The sequence below is a fragment of the Myotis nattereri genome, assembly GCF_964212035.1.
Source record: "Myotis nattereri genome assembly, chromosome: 15".
Taxonomy (NCBI): Eukaryota; Metazoa; Chordata; class Mammalia; order Chiroptera; family Vespertilionidae; genus Myotis; species Myotis nattereri.
Window position 1 is genome coordinate 6065694 of NC_138090.1, and position 19080 is coordinate 6084773.

Below are 19080 nucleotides of genomic sequence, written 5' to 3' on the forward strand. Positions count from 1 at the left end.
AAACACCTTACTTCCACAGAGTGAAATGAACAAACATACACAGTAAGATAATCACTTGGGTGAATGCTGGCTCCCTGTCTGTCTGCTCACCAGTTGAAGGAGAGCCTGTCTTGGCTCACTGTTGTCTCCCAGTGGGGATACGCTGGTACACAGCAGGCACCCAGTGTAGATTTCCTGAACGATGGATTTGCCTCCACCCCATCAGGGAAACATCTCTTCCCCTTGGTGTCCTTGACCTGACCTTGCTGCCTGGAGTGTGACTTCTGGGTTCCTGACCTTAGCGGGTGTCTAGTTTCCATTGCTGAAAAGGAGGCTGGCTGGCTGGCATGCCTCCCTCCCCCACCTCTCTCTGAGCCACAGAAGAACCCTGTTCAAGCCAGTGATGGTCAGGACATCCAAGCTTGGCTGTGCCTGCAACATGCCTAGAGGGGGGTTGGAAGACTCACATTTCAGGTAACACAAGCAGACATCTTTTCTGATAGACCAGTGGTTCTCAACCTTCCTAATGCCACGACCCTTTCATACAGTTCCTCATGTGGTGGTGACCCCCAATTTCATTGTTACAAATTGAACGTAATTAAAGCATAGTGATTAATCACAAAAACAGTATGTAATTATATATGTGTTTTCCGATGGTCTTAGGCGACGCCTGTGAAAGGGATGTTCGAGCCCCAAAGGGGTCGTGACCCACAGGTTGAGAACCGCTGTGATAGACAGTCTACTTCCTCTTGGGTGTTGGGTGTGTGTTTGGGGGAGAGGGGGTAGTTTTCAGCCCAGAATTAAATTCTGTTCCCCACACGTATTTTACATTCTGCTTTTATTTCATATGCATAACACGATCATTATTATGCCAACTAAGAAGCCAGCCCCCCTGCAGATGTATTGAAGAGATCTGGTAGCCTTCGAGGCAAATTGCACTTTTTTTGATGTTGCAAAGAATTCCCTAAGGATCAGCGGAAGCAGCTGATTCTGTAAAGTAGCTGAACAACAGAAAGAAGCCAAGGATAGCGGGAGACATTGAAGCAGGAGGAGGAAAATCAAATTCACACAGAGATACCCCCTCCGTGAGAAAAAGAGGAAAAGAAAGGCAGAAGCAGAGAAAGGAAGATGAAGGAGAAAAGAGGACCCAGTTGGGCCCCCCCAGAAGTGGCCATGATCAAAGGGAGGGTTTCCATCCAAAACTCCACCTTCTGCGCTCTCAATCCCTGCCCCACACTCAGGTTCAAATCCAGCTGCAGGTACTGCTCCTTCTGATCGTAAGCTGGCCACCGAGGCAGGCCAGCTCCATTAGGGTTCCTGGGAGTGAGAGCAGAAACGGGGGGTTGGAGGGTGTTGGGGGATGGGGGTGAGCTTTTCATCCTCAAGTGCCCGGCTGTGGGGAGGCCCCTGAGGTGTACTTACCCTGTCCGAGCAAAGTTGGCCCAGTATCTCATCATCTTCCTGCTCAGCAACTTCTCCTCCTCGGTGGCTCCTTCTGAGGGAGAGAATCACAAAATCCGGCTCCCAGGAAGGTGCACCGGAAGCCGAGGTGCCTTGAATGTGATGAATGCCTTTCCCATCCCTCCTCCCGTTTCACTCATTTTGCATTTGCAGGTACTGAGGCTCCGGGCACCTGCAACTTGCGGGAGAAAGCATCGCTTCCAAGTAGTGGAGGCCAAACACACATCTTCCCTGGGCACCAATGCTCTTCCGACCACCCTCCTGAGGCTACCAGTGCCTGGGGGACAGGGACCCTCGCTCTCTCCTCTCTCTAATGATTGCATTTTTTTATTTGAAGGAGTAATGCTCAAATATGTTCAAAGCACAAAACCTGAAGTGCAGAAAGAGTATCTAATAAAAATTAGTTTCCCTCCATCTCTTCTCTCCACTGTTACAGGCCTGTGGCAGCGACTGCTACCAGGTTCTTGGGCGCCCTCTGAAGGCCGACGAGGCACGTACAAGGGTTAGGCGGACACATTTTTATACTGGCAGTAGCATAATGGACACGGATTCTGCATCTCCCTTTTTGCTAAAATTCTATCCAGGAGATAGTTCCACAATGTCGCCTATACGACTTCCATTTATTATCATTTATTGTTCTATAAGTACAGGGTGTCCCCCCCAAAATGTATACACACTGTAACCGCTGGTAGCTCAGTTTTGAAAACGAAATGTATTTTCATAAACACTGCCTCTATAAACATTCAAAGCGTGTGTATACATTTTCGGAACACCCTACATGTATGTTTATATGCAGTTAGATAAATATATAATTCCTGCAGCCAATACTCTATTAATGTATCTTTACATTATTTCTGGACTTTTGCTAATAAAAGCAATGTGTTCGTGAGCAGGTTTATTTTTGCACACATGGAAGTATAATTGCACACGCACACACACACACACACAACCCTAGAAGTTGAATTGCCAGGCTAAAGACCATATGCATTTCAGATTTTCATCAACTTTTCCGTTAACACATGAGGTTGCCTGTTTCCCCACACCTGCCCCAATAATGATGGAAAATGTCTTGTTCTCCCCAATGAAAAATGACTCCTCAGTCAAGACAAGTCCTCAGTCCCCTTGTGGTCAGTGAGGCTGAGTGGGTTTTCACATTTAAAAGCCAGTCACATTTCCTTCCCCACAGACTGTCTGTCTCTACCTGTTACCCAGTTTCTGTTCTCATTGATTTAGGGAGCTCTTTAGAAAACTCGGAATTTAACCCTTTGACACATACACCATCCTGTTTTTTTCCCATTAGGAGAGTCTGTGTACCCATCAATAGTCCAGGCTCTGTCATGGTTGCTGAGTAATAACAAAAGTGTGCTTGTGAGAATTACTTCATTTCATCCCCATGGCGACCTAGGAGGTGGTTGCTATGATCGGTGTTATAAGACGAGAATGAACAAATGAAGGGGTGAATAAGCCGCCGCGCACACACACTCTATAGGAGCACCTCTGTCCTCATGGCCAGGAGGCCGGCGGGAACTGGCCCAGAGCCTGCCTTGCGCAACTGTCTAAAACGAAGTATTTTAGGGATAGTTTCTGTGAGCAGTTCCTGTAACCTTTTCTATTGATAACCTCATCTGATTGGCACCAAACGGGTCATAAATTCAGGAATACGCGAGTGAACCTCAGCAGTTACAGTCCACAAGCGTTTAAATGAGAGCACCAGGATCCAGGCCACTTTGGGCTGTGATGATGGAAAAGGTGGTTCTTGCCTTTTAAAGCCCTGGGATGTAGCCCCGTGGGGGTTTCAGAAAAGGGCAGGGCGGGCGAGACCAGCAGTCAGAGAGATAGAGAAAGCCGTTCTGATTTTTTCTAATTAGACTGCATGAGTGCCCCCAAGCGCCCGTCCCTTAGGCTTTAGTACAATGAGAAGCACTCATCCAGCCGGCGGTGGCAGCTCTTTCTCATCATCGTGGTTTCTAAAAGCGCCCGGGAAGGGTAGTTCCCAGGGGAAGGTCACGTTTGTAAGCCAGAGAGTAAATAAATAAGTTAAAACTAGTCCTCCAGTGCTTGCATCGTGTTGGGGTGGGGAGTCCTGTCTTCTCCCACCTCACCCCCCCACCCCCATGTTCCTGCAAGACCAGGAGAGCTCCCCCCCGCCCCCCAAACCAGGCGAGCTCCTTACCGAACATGACGACATCCCCCTTCAGGAAGGCACCTCCGAAAACAAAGCGGATTTCATCCGTGTGGTCGGCCTTGACGAAAGCCGGCTTGCTGTCCTTGAAGCAGTGAGGCCGGTGCTGAAACTCGTAGAAGTACACAGGTGCACCCGCGTCTGCAGCGATGGAGAGAGAGCCCGTGGCAGCGCCCCTGCAGGGGGAGCGGGGCTGGCGCTGCATCCCCACCCCGCTCGTCCCGGATTCCCAAACCTATGGGTGGGGGCCGCCCCCATACAAGAGGCGACGTGAACAAGCTACCTTCCCGCTTCCTTCCTGGAGACTAGCGGTTCCTGCTCCAGAGGCCCTCGCAGCCCTGGTGACAGAGAGCTCGATGCCCGTCCAGGGCAGGCTGCCCGGGCAAGGGTTCTAGTTTTCACAAAAGCCCTTCACACGGACCCAAGGTCTACCTCCCCGTGACCTCCTCTCATTGACCTGGGCCCATGGCCTATGACAGACAGAACGAAGCTATTCCTGCTTCCGAGATGCCCCCTGCCCCCCCACATTCCCTCACCTCTCTTCTACGAAAGGTCTTTGCGCTCCAACTTCCTCCTCTTTCTCTGAATCATCTTTCTGTTTTCCTCTACTGGATAAGGGCGATCATGCTTACAAAGTCTCCCACTAAAGCACCAACATCACTAATCACTAGGGAAATTGCCTGTGTTTTGTAGAGCATTTCCAGCTATTATGAAAAGTGGGGTTGAAGTCTCCAACTATGGATGCACAACTATTTCTCCCTTCAACTCTGTCAGCTATTGCTTTATATATTTGGGGGCTCTGTGGCAAGATGCCTATGGATTGATAATTGTTATAGCTTCTGGATGAACTTACTCTTCTATCTTTCTATGATGTGCTTCCCTTTTAGTCTGTAACAATTCTCTGTACCAATGTCATCCTAAAGCCTCTTTTGTCTGACATTAAGATAGCCATGCCCGCTCTCTTTTGGTTACTGCTTGCATAGAATACCTTTTTTCATCCTTTCACTTGCAACCGATTTGCATCTTTAGTTTTAAAGTGAGTCTCTTATAGGAAAGGAAAGGAGAACAGAAGGAAGAGAGGAAGGAAGGGGGGAAGGAGGGAAGGAAGGAAGTAGGAAGGAAGGGAGAGGGAGAGAAGAGTGGGTGTGTGTCCTCACAAGTAATCTTCTCTTTCTGAATGCTCCAGCCCTCCTTATGCTAAGACATTTGAGAAGACACTTCCGAACAGAAAGTAACCTGGAAGTTGGGCCCCGGAAAATTATGGGGAGGTGGGAGTGTTCTCCACCGCCCTGAAGAAGCAGGAGGAACACAAACAATAAGAACTGATCAGCTTTCCTGAACTCTGAAAGGCAGGGGAAGTACACAAGTTGGCCCTCAGGGCTATACCCCCAACACCCCTGAGAGGTCCCTCTCAGTGAGGGCACAGAGGGCTGAGCAGGGGGCCGGTCCCCAGGCAGCAGGATGCCTGCCGCCACCGGCCTTGCTGTGCTGTGGCCCCGCCGGGGGGTGGCTCGGGGACTCACCTCTGTGACATCGAGCCGTGATCAGCCCAGGGACCACAAAGAACACATCTCCAAGCAAGTCCAGGAAATTATTTCGTATTTCAAAAATGGACTGCTCGCCGTGGAAATACTCATCCGCCACGAAGTGTAAATGCTGGCTGGGGATGTGCTGCAAAAGATCAGTCACAGGAGGTCCAGGTCAGCGACAACAGCCCACACGTGGAGCACCCGCCTGTGCAGGCATGTTCTGAGCGCTCTACACGCACCGCCCCATGGAATCCACACAGCGAGCCTGTGGTGCAAATGGGCAAAATCAGTCCCATTTCACAGATGGGGGGACTGAGGCTTGGAGAGGTAACGTGGTTGGCCCCAAACTGGTGGAACCAGGATTCTTTCACAAGACCATTCTCATCTAAATCCCAGGCTCTCAATCATAGTACACACACCTCTCTGAAATGTTTCAGAAACAGCCACCCCTGGGCAGAGCTGGCTACGCCACTTGCGGGATCCAGTGCCAAGTGAAAATGCTCAATGCCAAGTGAAAAATGGTTCCACAATGACAAGAATTTCAAGATGGTGACAACAGGACATCCAACCACGTGTAGGACTCTTCTCAGCAAAAGGCCCTTTGAACTACACCGATCCCCTGCCCGTGAAGCCAGCCCCACCCCTGGTACCAGCGCTGCCTCCGGGCCCTCGCTCACACTTTAGTCCCAACTGTCATCACCAGGCAGCCAAGACTCATCCAACGTCCTGTCTGAGCCTTAGCACCTGCAGCATCCCTGCCTCCAGCCTGGACCACGCTGCAGACACCGGACCCTTTGTCAAATGGACATTGAACCATGTCGCTCTTCTGTTCCCAGCCCCTGGGATGGAACCTTATATGCCTTCCGCTGACCTCTTCACACGGCTCTGCCCGCTCCCTGGTTCTCTCGGTTCCGCCCGCTCCTCTCAGCCCTGCTCCTCCATTCGCCAGACAAACCTAACTCCAACTCCAAAGCCCTCCCCTGAGCGAGCCAACTGCTCCCCGCAACGGACACCATGGACACCACGGAGTCCTGGGCATCCCTCTGCCCTGACTGGTGCAGCGACGCACGGAAGTGTCCTGTCAGGTTTGTCCGTCCCAACAGCCCACAGCTTCCTCAAGCGCAGAGACACGCCTGCGCATCATGGCAGCCCAGTGTTAGGGAAGGTGGGGGACGTGGGCTCTCACTTAACACCTGATCAACGAATAAGCGGGTGAAACGAACCTGGCAGAGAGCACACACTGAATAGATGCTTAAGGAAAGGAGTCCGCCTCTACATCCTGCTGCCCCGGCGCGTCTGTGTGCAGGGAGGGAATGAGCGAATGGTTGACTAATGGCCCTCAGGATTGCTAGAACCCAGTCCACAGCCTGGCGGGCATGCAGCCAATAGGGGTCCCTGGTCCCAGGTGGGTTTTGGAATCCGGAACGTCCTTACCAGGATTGTGTGCAGCAGCTGCAGGGCGAGGGACTTGTTGGAGCCTCTGAGGATCTCAGGAAACTCCTTCTGCGGAGAGAAGCGGGGCGCCTGTGAGCACCTCAGGTCCTCGGAAGGGAAGCTGGTCTCTGTGGGGGTGCAGGCGCCCGCCTTCCAGGGGGGAGGCTGGGAAAAGCCATGACCCTTCCAGCCCCCGGGGGCCATGTGTAGAAGTAGCTCCCCGTGCATCGGTTAAGCGACAGTTTCTCCTCTCATTTGATAAAAGACAGCCATTCCGTTACACCTGCAGTCTTGTGGGACCCCGGTGGCTGCCCTGTGGCAAGGCCACGTTATGGGCTGTGTGTGTGTCTCCCACAGATTCCTATGTGGAAGCCCTAACCCCAGGACCTCATAATGTGTCTATGTGAGAAGACAGGGTTTTGAAAGAGGTGATGAAATTAAAATGAGGATGTTCTCTGGGCCCTAATCCAATTTGACTGATATCCTCAGAGAAGAGGGAATTGGTGCCTGGCTGGTGTGGCTCAGTGGCTGAGCACTGACCTATGAACCAGGAGGTCCTGGAGGCGTGCGGAAACCTGAATCCATCTGATTCGTTCACTGTTGCCTGCTCGGGTTTTATCAGAGCTCAGAGCGCACGGTACGTGCTCAGTTCATCCTCGTGGGATGAAGGAAAGGAGTCTATTTTGCAGCTTGCACTGGTCCACCAGCTTAGGGAGCATTCTTGGACATCCAAATGCCAGGACAGGAAGGTGTCATGGATTTCAACACCTTCGAAGTAGGAACTATGCTTCTTTGAAACGAGCATTTGTGGTGCTTTGAGCAGAGCTCAAATGGATCCCATTGTCTCTTAGAGTGTTTTACACAGGGATGTTCCTTTCACTGTAAACCTAACGAGGAACAGGGCGGACGCCTGCCCTGGCTGACCCCAATCCCCAGTTGCCTTCCTTCAGAGAGAAGAAGGACGGCCGCTCTGTGCTCGGCAGATGGGTTCCGCCCCTCACAACGCGTGTGCTGTCCGTGGGAGTGACGGGCTGTGGAGCCAACCCCGGCCCCTCTGTGGAGGGAGCGGCAGGAGGCAGAGTCGGGATTCTTACCATGGGCAGCAGGAAGCCACACTCGTGGTTATTGACCCCGATGATCGAAGGAACGGAGCGGAATGTTTTTTTGATCAGCAGTTCTAGAGGCTCGTCGGGAAAGAAAAAACCATCAACCATTCGCGTGAAAGACTTGGCGACCTGAAATGAGAAAGGGCGGAAGCTGTCTCTGTCTGTAAGATCTGCGGGCCCCAAACCAACCCACCCTGAGCCCACCACTCTAGCAAAATGTGGTAGGAAAGGGAAATGAAGCCGGTCTTGGTCCATCCCCATACATCCGGCTGCCTGGGCAAGGGGGTCAGCGTCTCTGTGCCTTAGTTTCCTCATCTGCAGATAAGGGCTAAAAATAGCATCCACGTAAGAGAAACGGTAGCCTAGCCCAGTGGTTCTCAAAGCCTGGCTCCCAGCAGCATCAGTGTTACCTGCGAACTTGTTAGAAATGCAAATTCCCTACTGAATGCAAGCTCTGGGAGTACAGTCCAGCCAACTTTTAAAAAATAAACCCTGCAGCTCAGCTGGCGTGGCTCAGGGGTTGAGCGTCAACCTAGGAACCAGGAGGTCACAGTTCGATTCCCAGGCAGGACACGTGCCCAGGTTGGGGGCTTGATCCCCACTAGAGGGAGTGCAGGAGGCAGCCGATCAATGATCCTCTCTCATCATTGATGTTTCTCTCTCTCCCTTCCTCTCGGAAATCAATAAACGTATATATTTTTAAAATGACCTACGGTCCACGTTTTTACAGCCATTACCACGAATCCCCAGCCCCCATATCTTTCCAAGTCCCATGTCAAAATAAATAAGAGCAGTCAGGTTCGTCCACCATTTCATTCAAAGGGCAGCCCTGCCCCAGGCCCTTCACCTGGCCGATGCCCAGCAGCTCCTGGGAGGACTTTGCCCTCAGGCACCGCAGCAGGGCCTCGGAGTTGTCCGCTCTGCAGCCGCAGATATTTGCGATCATCTGCAACTGGTGGCAGAGAAGGACCGGGTTAGAGCACAGTACGGACAGCCTCTGGGAAAATGAAACGTGGAAACAGTCCTCAGCCCAGTCCCAGGCCCGTCCGTCCTATACGACGTCCAGCCTGCTGGCCCTCCCCATTCTCATGGAATGGACACAGTGAGGGCAGGCTGGCCCCGGGTCATCCTGACGCTCTCGCCTGGCCCTTCTTGTCATCTTTAGCAAGTGCAGGAGCTGGGAGTGAGGACCTGTCAGTCTGTGGCCATGGAATAGTCAGGATTCCTGGTGTCATGGTGGGATCTGTGATGTCACAGACCTGTGATGTTGGCTCCACTGGCACCAGGCCCCACAGAGCCCAGAGCCCCACTCTGGGGTGCCACATGGAGTCAGGAGCCCCCCAAGGGAGAGGAGCAGCTCTGCAAGGTCTGTTGAGGCCTGTGTCCAGCTCAGAGTCTCAGCTGGTCAGCTCTGCTCCAGCCGCACCCTCACCCTCACCCCCAGCCTGGAATGCCCTGGGGTCCTTTTTTCCTGTCTCACTCTTTAAGACCCAAGTCCTACCTTCTCTCAGATGTCCTTTCAGACACGGCAGTCCCTACGATTCCCCTCCTCCTCCGATCTCCCATCACCCCAAGGGCCCCCACCTACCTAGCCCTTTGCTAAGCACCTTCTTGCCCTATCACTGAACTTTCCACGCGTGTAGAATGCGCCCCCTGAAAGTAGTGCCCTTAGTCTTCTGGGATCCCAGATGCTCTGAGAATCCAATGAAAGCCCAAGACCCTCCCCCTGGGAAAATGCACAAACATATATCATAAGCGTTTGAGGACCACCTCCAAACACACCCATGGGCTGCAGGCTTGAAATCCTTACCATAAAAAATGATTACAGTCTATGCCTTCTCCACTTATAAACCCACAGGTCCCAACACAGAGTGGGGAAGCAATGGCACTCACTATCTGTGTGGTGGATGAATGCATACACACCACACCGCACACACCGACACCAGCCTGATAGAGCACGCCACCAAACTCAACTTTCCGTCTGCAGTGACCGTGTTTTTGCAATATTATGACTCTGTTTTTGCTCTCGGTGTATGTTGTTACCTTCTACAAGGTGTTTAAGGAAATGCACCACTAACACGAATGATACCCAGGAGATGGCTCCGTAGCCCATTGTTTCATTAATATTCAGTCAATGAATCAGCTCATTCGTGAACTCATTCCTCGAGTAAGCGTGTAGAGTCGCCTAACATACACCAGACATTATGCTGGGACATGGAAGAGACAGGGGCCTTGGTCTCCAGGTGCTTACTGTCCGGCAGAATGCAAAGACGAGATGACAGATGACGAACATCTGGGACATACGCCTCCCCTCTCCCTCCCAATCTCCTGCCAGACAATATTAACAAGTCACCGTTATTTCCTACTGAGCTGGCAACAGCATCAGAATCTCACCAGGGCACTCTAGGTGGAAGAGAGTAGGTACAGGGGACTAAGATATATATCACAGCAAAGATTGGTGCATACAATGTGAGAACTGTCACACACACACACACACACACACACACACACACACGCACACGCACACACATGCACACCAGCAGCATTGCACTGTGCAGCTGGACCCATTTCCTACGGAACCAGGCCTTCCACGGAGCAACACGTTTCACCTCAAGCCGGCGTCAGATTCTCCGGTCACGGTCAGTCAGGCCAAGCACATGGTCTGCCGACACCTGACCAAGGAGAGGAAGCCGGAGAGGTGCGCACATCTACCTACATCCTCATTCCGCTTTTCCTCCGGGGCCTTCAGGTAGGGGAGGATGGCCACCCCGCTCTCCATGATGGCTTTGTGGAACAAGTCCTGGGCCAGCGGGGACAGGATCTGAGAGAGAGAACACAGGAGACCCCGCAAAAGTTATCCAGGGGCTTCCCGCCCATCACACACACCACCCACCCCTCCTGTAAGGAAAACTTCCCAGGAAGCCTGCTCTAGAGAGCTAACCTTAGAGAAGGAAAAGCCCTGGTTTGGGGATTCGAGGACTAGTTGCGAAGGTTTGGGCAAGTTAAATAACCTCTCTGAGCCCCATGTTCCTCATGAACTTTGAGGGTGAGCATTCTGGTGTGTGGGTGCTAGCCCCTTGACTTCCCGATGGGGCAACCTCAGGCAAGTTGCTGAATATTTCTAAGCATCCATTTACTCTCTTATAAAACCGCAGTAAAACCTGAGCCCACTGGCCCCACCTGGTTTGGCTCAGCGGATAGAGCGGCGGCCTGCGGACTGAAGGGTCCCGGGTTCGATTCCGGTCAAGGGCACATGCTGGGGTTGCGGGCTTGATCCCCAGTAGGGAGCTTGCAGGAGGCAGCCGATCAATGATTCTCTCTCATCATTGATGTTTCTATCTCTCCCTCTTCCTTCCTCTCTAAAATCAATTAAAAAATATGTTAAATAAAAAAAACTGCCCAGCCAGGTGTGGCTCAGCGGTTGAGCATTGACCCAGGAACCAAGAGGTCATCGGTTCAATTCCCAGTAAGGGCATATACCCGGGATGCCGGCTCGATCCCCAGTGTGGGGTGTGCAGGAGGCAGCCAATCAATGATTCTCTCTCATCATTGATGTTTCTATCTCTCTCTCCCTCTCCCTTCCTCTCTGAAATCAATAAAAAAATAAAAAATAAAAATAAATAAAAAAACTGAGCCCACGTCACAAACTTGTCTTGAGGAGCAGGAGAAGTGATGAATACAGAAGGCTTCGCACAGCGCTTGGTTAAGTAATAAGCACTCATGAATAGTGGCTCCTACCACATATGTAAATTAGTATAATCCACCATATAAGGTTATACGGAAGGTAAAGAATACCTTGTATATTGTCAAATGTTATACAGCAGAAGTTTAACCCACTTCCATGTGACTGACTTCTGTGGTTAACATGTTACCTGATGCCCGGGAAGTACTGACCACTCAGAATGCAGAGCCCGGAGCCGTATCCCGGCCCCTCTACACATCTCTCTTCCCATCAATTTCTTGCCACGAGCCAGGCGTCTCTGCTTCCAAATCTGCTTTGTCAGTTTCACTTGCCATTGTCATTACATAACCAGTGAACTATCATGGGAACCAATGGATGTGTGTGTGTAAAAAGAAAACAAAATGATGCTTTTTTTTGGGGGGGGGGTGTAACTTGATAGAGGTAGGTAGCTAAATAACATGGCTATAAAATTAGGGGAGCACAAGATAAGAGTAAACCATGTGAGGGGATAGAAAGCTCCATAAGAGGGCTGCATCCACAGATTTCTTCGCAGCATATTTAAGTGGGTGCTCACTGAAAGGACACTGAGCCCCCAATGTAAGGGCAATGGGTCCTGCGGGGGCTTATGCAGGAGAGCCTTGCTGGACCACCAGTCGGCAGACTGACTCTAGAAAGTAAGACCCTGCATCAAACTACTGGCGAAGGAGGGTACCTTTTATGTTTTGTTTTGTTTGTTTGTTTATAAAATATATTTTATTGATTTTTTACAGAGAGAAAGGGAGAGGGATAGAGAGTTAGAAACATCAATGAGAGAGAAACATCGATCAGCTGCCTCCTGCACACCTCCCACTGGGGATGTGCCCGCAACCAAGGTACATGCCCTTGACTGAAATCGAACCTGGGACCTTTCAGTCTGCAGGCCGACGCTCTATCCACTGAGCCAAACCGGTTAGGGCCCTTTTATGTTTTAAGTGAAAATAAAATGTTTACATGCATCCTTTGCTATTTGATGCTTTTAGCTGAGCTTCTCTATTCAATGATGACCAGTCCTGATAACTGGATGCCAGGCCTTCAACTGTACACATACAAATGAGTTTTCTTCAAACTGTCACTCACTATGTGATCTTGGATGATTCATGTAAACTCTCCAACGACAGTTCTCGTCCTTAAAACGAGACTGAGCCCCTGACTCACGGTGTGAGGCTCCAGGGACACCGTGTGTCTGAAAGCGTTTGTTCAACATGAAGCACCAATCAGATGTACGTGGTTCATCATCCTCTTTTTTGTAACCTCCCCCACCGAAGAGAACTCACAAGGCTGGACACACTTATGGCTCCCGCAGACTCGCCGAAGATGGTCACGGAGTGTGGGTCCCCACCAAAGAACTCGATGTTCTCCTGGACCCAGGTCAGGGCGGCCAGCTGGTCCATGAAGGCCCAGTTCCCCGGCGCGTGCTTGTCCCCTGTGCTGGGAGCAAGAGGTGGAATGAGCATCCTTCGTGGGCCACTGTCTACCTCCCGAAGCCCAGGGGGATGGCGGCCGAGGCTGTGGACAGGTGTCAGGGCATCACCACTCCCTCCGGGGAAGGGCTGACAATCAGACCTGGGGCAGTGGGGAGCACCAGGCTTGGCTCTCTCCCTCTGCTGGGGTTTTGGTTTGAGAATCTGAGGAGAGTTACACACCCCAGAAAAATGCACAGACAATGCAGATGCAATTTCAGGGTATGCACAGGCTCCCCTGAATCCATGGATTCCAGAAGAGTCCTGCTCCTGAGAGTTGGTCTGCACCAGGGAGTGAGACCTGCCTGGGCACAGAGGTTCCAGTGAATGACTAAGTGAATAATAACAACAATGACAATAACGGCAGCACTGTGCATGACACTGTCCTAAGGGCTTTATGGCTGATGCTCCCGTAATCCTCCAAACCAGTGAGGTAGGTGGTGCTGGTCTTTGTCTGTCCCTCTGGGTTTTATCCCCACCTTCTCTACCCTCCTCCTAAAAGGCTGACCTCTATGTGTGCGGTCAGTGGGAGGCAAGGAGCAGGGGCTGAGGGTGGGATATCAAGAGACCAGTATGTTTATGTTTAATACGCCACTCGAGGCCCCCTCTGCTGCGAAGTGGTTTGGGCAGTGGCTGCATTTTTCTGAATTCACTCACACGAATTCCCTTCAATGAAACCTGCAAACAAGCCCTAAGGATACTGCTGGATACATCAGCTCCTTCTCACAGACAGGGAATCAGGACACAGAGAGAGCAAATCCCTTACCCAGGACCTAAAATGCTGCAGATTTGGGATTCAAACACAATGAGTCTGACCCCAGAGTCCATGGTCCTGGCCATGGCCCCGTGCTGCGTGCAGCTCATGCAGAGAGCATGCTTCCCAGGATGGGTGGACAGTTAATGGGATGGGAAGATAATGCAATGGAGTGACTATTCTCAGGCGAGCATTTGAGGAGCCTTGAGACGGGGCCCTACGTCAGGGACGACTGATGGCTCACACACTCTGTGTCCTTGACTTCCAGGGCTACGTTGCCCCGTCTCCCTTGTATTGGGCATGGCCATGTGACTGAGTTCTGCCAATGGTGTGTAAACAGCAGTGATGATCGCCACCTCCAGGCTGACCCAGAAAGCCGGCCTTCACATCCTCCTCTGATCTCTTTCTCCACCTGCTGGCCTGCTGCAGAGCCACAGGTGGAAGGAGCCTGGGTCCCTGATTGACCATGTGGAAGGATGTCTGTCAGTTGGGAACCCTCAATTAGATTTTACTGAAGTGAGAAAAAATGTTTATTTCTCTAAGCCACTAATACGTGTGTGTGTGTGTGGGGGGGGGGGGTTATCTGTCATAGTTGCTAAAATTACCTAATAATCTGGTCCAAATTTGTTCAATGTCCTTGAAGGCTCCTCCTTAGGATGCTGGGCACTGAATCCCCTATGGCTGCTGCACAGCTGCCCCCTGGGGACCAGGGGTGTCAGTCATTTGGGGGTACTCACTTGAAGAAGCCAAACATTCCTAGCCGGTACTGGGTAGTCACAACCAGCACATCCTCATAGGCAGCAAGGGCAGACCCATCGAAGATGGAGGCTGAACCAGTCTGGAAGGCACCTCCCGGAAGCCACACCATGACCTAAGGAGGGGAGAGGAACTTTCCGGTCAGCCTGTCGAGCATTCCGACACCCTCCCAGTGAATCCTGGGTCCTTCTTTCTTTATGAAAATGCAAATGTCTCATTGTCCTTTCTAAAGAGCATGGAAGGTTTTGTATTTAGAAGAAGGCTCAGGGTTAAGCAGGTGGGCTCCAGCATCCGAGTGCCTGAGTTTAAGTCTGAGCTCTGCCACTGACCAGCTGTGTGGCCTTAGGCAGATTACTTAGCCTCTCTGAGCCTCATTCTCCTCAGCTGTAGGATGTGAAGCATCAAAGTATTTCAGTTATGAGGCTATTATGAGGATTAAACAAGATTCTGCATCTGAGGTTCCTAGGACAATGTTGGCACATTCCAAGTGCTTGGAAAGTATTAACTAAATATTGAACTTGTGACCCACAGGAAGATGGAAATCACTGTAAGCCATGTATGGAAGCAAAAGCAGCTTAAGCTTTTTAATCTAAGGCTTTTGTCTACCTGCAAAGAGAAGAGAGAAAAAAGGGGAAGAGAAGTGTGGAGACTTTACTAGGTTGATTAGAAAAACTGGGACTGGGGAACATAAATCATCATTCAAATGCTATTATCACTATTTATACTTAATAATAAATGCCTTCCATTCTCCATTTTTTTAAAAAAATATTTTTATTGATTTTTTACAGAGAAGAAGGGAGAGGGATAGAGAGAAACATCAGCTGCCTCCTGCACACCCCCTGCGCAACCAAGGCACATGCCCCCGACCAGAACCGAACCCGGGACCCTTCAGTCCGCAGGCCGATGCTCTATCCAATGAGCCAAACCGGTTAGGGCTCCATTCTCCATTTTAAAGGTCCTATTAGGGACTGCCACCCTTGGGGCAGGAAGCGAGAAGGAAGCCACTGAGGAAAAAGGAGAACTGGACAAAGCATTAGCTTGGACACAAGAATCTGCCACTGGCTGAGGTAGAGCATGGAGCAAGGCGCTGACGCTCTCTCCCCCTGTGCCTCATCTTCGTCATCTGTAGAATGGGTTCAATAATCCCGACCCTTTGGGTTACTGTGGGGGGCTCGGTGAGCTAATGGACTGTGCCTAGCACACGTCAGCAATCAATAGATGTTGCTGGTATAGTGCAACACAGCAAGTCCTCATTGCACGGACATCAGGGAGAAAAGATGATGGGAGGGTGTGGTAAAAGTTAGACTGTACCTTTTGTACTCACTTACACAGGGATCCTTCACATTCTTACGTGGCATGCTCCGCGCTATTACCTGACTGACTTCATTGCAAACAGAAAAATTGGTGAAGGAAATTATTTTCTTTAACGGAAGGATTTTTCAAGCAAACACAAAAATAATCAGAGTCCTTTTAAGCAGGGCCTTCTCTGACTGTTTACAGGCCGTTAAATACTCAACAGAGGGGGAAACACAACACAACATAAGAATCAAAGGTCAAGCCACTGCCAACAAAGAAGCAAAAAGGAGATAAAGTGAATACGTCGTTCAAATGACTTTTGAAGGAAGTTACTGACCTGCCAATGATTACATTCCCATTTTACCCAATAGGAGGCTGGGGCTGATTCCAGACCCCCAGCCACTCTGCCAGGGTCCCAGCCCCAGCACCTGCCCCCAGCACGGCAGACAGCCTCACCGGGAACTTGGAGCCGGTGTCGGCACGGGCTGGGGCATAGATGTTCAGGTACAGGCAGTCTTCCGACACTCCGAATTCGGGGTAGTGCACCCGGAGAATGTGTTGATTTGAGAACAGCCACTCTGAGTTCTGGAAGCACCTTGGAAAGAGGAGGAGAAACCCCTGGAGTCGCTGTCAGCAAACTTGCCTGGGAGGGGCCAGTTCTTGTCTCCTGGGCCTGAGCAGAAGATGCCTATGGGGGCTTTTGGTACCCCGTTCATCATGCCCCCTCCACCCAGTGCACAAATGAACAAACCATGATTCTCTTTGATCTGGTTCTCAGGAGGGAAAGCACATTGGGTATAATAATTGTACCATTAACCCCCAGCACCCACCATCATAATCCAGGCACACGCATAAAGACCCCGGCTGGCTAAACAATTCCCCAAACTGTAGAGGTTAGGACACTGGGTTGCAAATCAAGAGCTTGGCTCTGGCAGCCCCCTCTTCTGACCCCAGAGGAACAAAAGGACTTTTCCAGGCCTCTCCACCAGGAACCAACTGAGACAGGTTGGCAGAGAGAATCCTGCACCCAGGCCTTTGCTCAAGCTGGTCCCTCTGGCTAGACTGCTGTCTTCCTCTCTTTGCTCATGTTCTTCCCTTTCTTTCAGATTCAGTCTAAATGCTACCTCCTCCAGGAAGCCTTCTGAGATTTCTCCAGATAGACCATAGGTATCTTTGGAAACACCTACATATTTTGCGTTTTTTTTACTAGAACTTCTCCTATAGACTTGTATATGAGTGTAATCATCGTCTCAGCTCAACCGTGAGCAGCTAGAAGCCTAGGGCTCTGTATTAGTCACCTAAGTACCTCAGAGCCCCCATCACCAAGCCTGACACACAGTAAGATCGAATGAGATTGTGTATGTGAATATTTCTACAAAGTGCTCACTTTAATTTCGTGGTAGAATAGTATACAGATTTGCTGCCAATCTACCCCGACAAGTTTTTATGCCCCCTTTCCCCCTTGTAAGTTGTTTATCAGAAATCGAGGCTACAGGCTCCCAAGAAAGCCATCCCTGACCTCCCCTCAGAGCTAGGATAAGTGGTTCTCTGTGCTTCCTCAGCACCTTCTCCGATCCCCTACGGTGGCCCCTGTCACTCTGTATTTTAATTGTCATTGTCGTTTGTGTCCCCACCACCACTACCAGTCTGCAGGTTCCTGAGGGCAGCTATGTCTAACCCATGGTGGTGTCGTCCAGGGCCTAAGGGAATCTAACTATTGATATGAGCTGAATGAATGAATGAATGAATGAATGAATGAATGAACAAACGAACAGATGAGTGTCGGCTTAGTGTCCTCAGTCCCTGAGCCACATGGGGTCTCCTGGCACCAGGGTACTCCTTTGGCCTGTGAAAGCAATGCCAGGAATGTGACCAACCTGAGGACTTGACAAAATTTGACAGTCAGAAGATTCTTGGGGATTTCCAAGTCTCAGCTCCCACCTCACGCGTGAGGCCCCTCCACCATTCCCCAGGGAACTAACTGGTTGCCTACCTAAGCTTGAAAACTTGCAGTGACTGGGAGCTCCTTACCTCCCAGTTCCTCTGTGCCACAGGGACACACTCATGCCAGCATTCCACAGGAAGCTATGGATTTTCCCCTGCGGGCCAGGCTCTGCCTGGGCACGGTGTTGACTGCTAGCACTAACATCCCTTTAGCAGTGGTTCTCAGCCTTCTGGCCCTTTAAATACAGTTCCTCATGTTGTGACCCAACCATAAAATTATTTTCGTTGCTACTTCACAACTGTCATGTTGCTACTGTGATGAACCGTCATGTAAATATCTGATATGCAGGATGGTCTTAGGCGACCTCTGCGAAAGGGTCGTCCGACCGCCAAAGGGGTCGCGACCCACAGGTTGAGAACCACTGCTTTAGTGTGATTCTTCACTCTACAGCCTTTATCCAGTCTGACCAAGGAGCCTAGGCCTGGCTGACCGTCCCTTCCAATCAGTAAGCCCATCACAGTGGCTCCCAAACCTGATCGAACTCAGAATCCTCAGAGAGCTTTCAGACAATCCAGTTTTCTAGGTCTGAAGATTCCAATTCAGGAAGTTTGGATGGGAGCTCAGGGGATCTGCATGTTCTGAACGGTGCCATGTGGTCACGGAAGCCACTTCTGTAGCCCTCTCCTCCTCCCCCGGCCCCCCATTCCCGTCCCCCCCCCCAGATGCTCCCCTCCCCCCCCCCCCGCCCATGGGGCTGCATGTCCTTCATTCATTCCCCCTCAATGCCCTGCCCCCACTCCCAGGTCGCAGGCCACCCATGGGATCAAGCCCGATCTTACAAATTAGGGTAGGATGTGGCGTTTCGGATGCCATTCCAGGGCGACGCAGGCTTTGGGTTTGTAAATCGCAGGGGTCCTAGCGGGGGTGCAGCGTAGGGGACCCCGAGGAACACATTCACAGGCATGGTGTTTCCCAGCACAGTGGCTTGCTTCCCCCGGACCCAGCCCAGCCTGGTGCTCCTGGTGGGTCCATCTCCAGCTGGTCCTGAGGGAACACACACGGGGAGGAATCAGGAGCTGGCTGGGAAGAGGCCAGGAATAAGCCCGACTCAGAGCTGCCCCAGGTGGGGGCGCTCTTTCTGGGCCCAGACGCTGTGCCACGGGAAGTATCTGGATTCCTTCTCCAGGAACCCATGTCCATGGCCTCCTTCAACATCGCCTTAGAAGTCACCTGTATCAGAGCACAAACTTAGTCTCGTCTGGGAACACAGCACCAAGCCACAACATGCCCCCTGGTTACCGTGGAAACCCTTCTCCCTTCTGTGCCCAGAAGCCTCCCTTCCTAGGAGGTGACGATACACACCAGGCCCTGGAGAGCCTAGGACTGCACGGAGTCACCGGGCCCTGAGCTCCCACACGTCCGTCATTTTCATACCCGCCAGCACAACTGCCTGTGCA

General features: G+C 51.3%; 1 protein-coding gene across 1 annotated transcript; it reads right to left on the reverse strand.

Moving 5' to 3' along the window:
* Window positions 1-806: 806 nt before the first annotated feature.
* On the reverse strand, window positions 807-18661 carry CES5A (carboxylesterase 5A). The gene is made up of 12 exons (XM_081107702.1): window positions 18463-18661; window positions 16135-16273; window positions 14364-14497; window positions 12687-12840; window positions 10408-10512; window positions 8539-8643; window positions 7680-7820; window positions 6586-6654; window positions 5146-5293; window positions 3614-3763; window positions 1402-1474; window positions 807-1296 (listed from the first exon to the last, which is right to left on the reverse strand). Exons 1-12 carry the CDS (start codon window positions 18585-18587, stop codon window positions 1044-1046), a joined length of 1596 nt encoding a protein of 531 aa, XP_080963828.1. The 5' UTR covers window positions 18588-18661; the 3' UTR covers window positions 807-1043.
* Window positions 18662-19080: the final 419 nt, after the last annotated feature.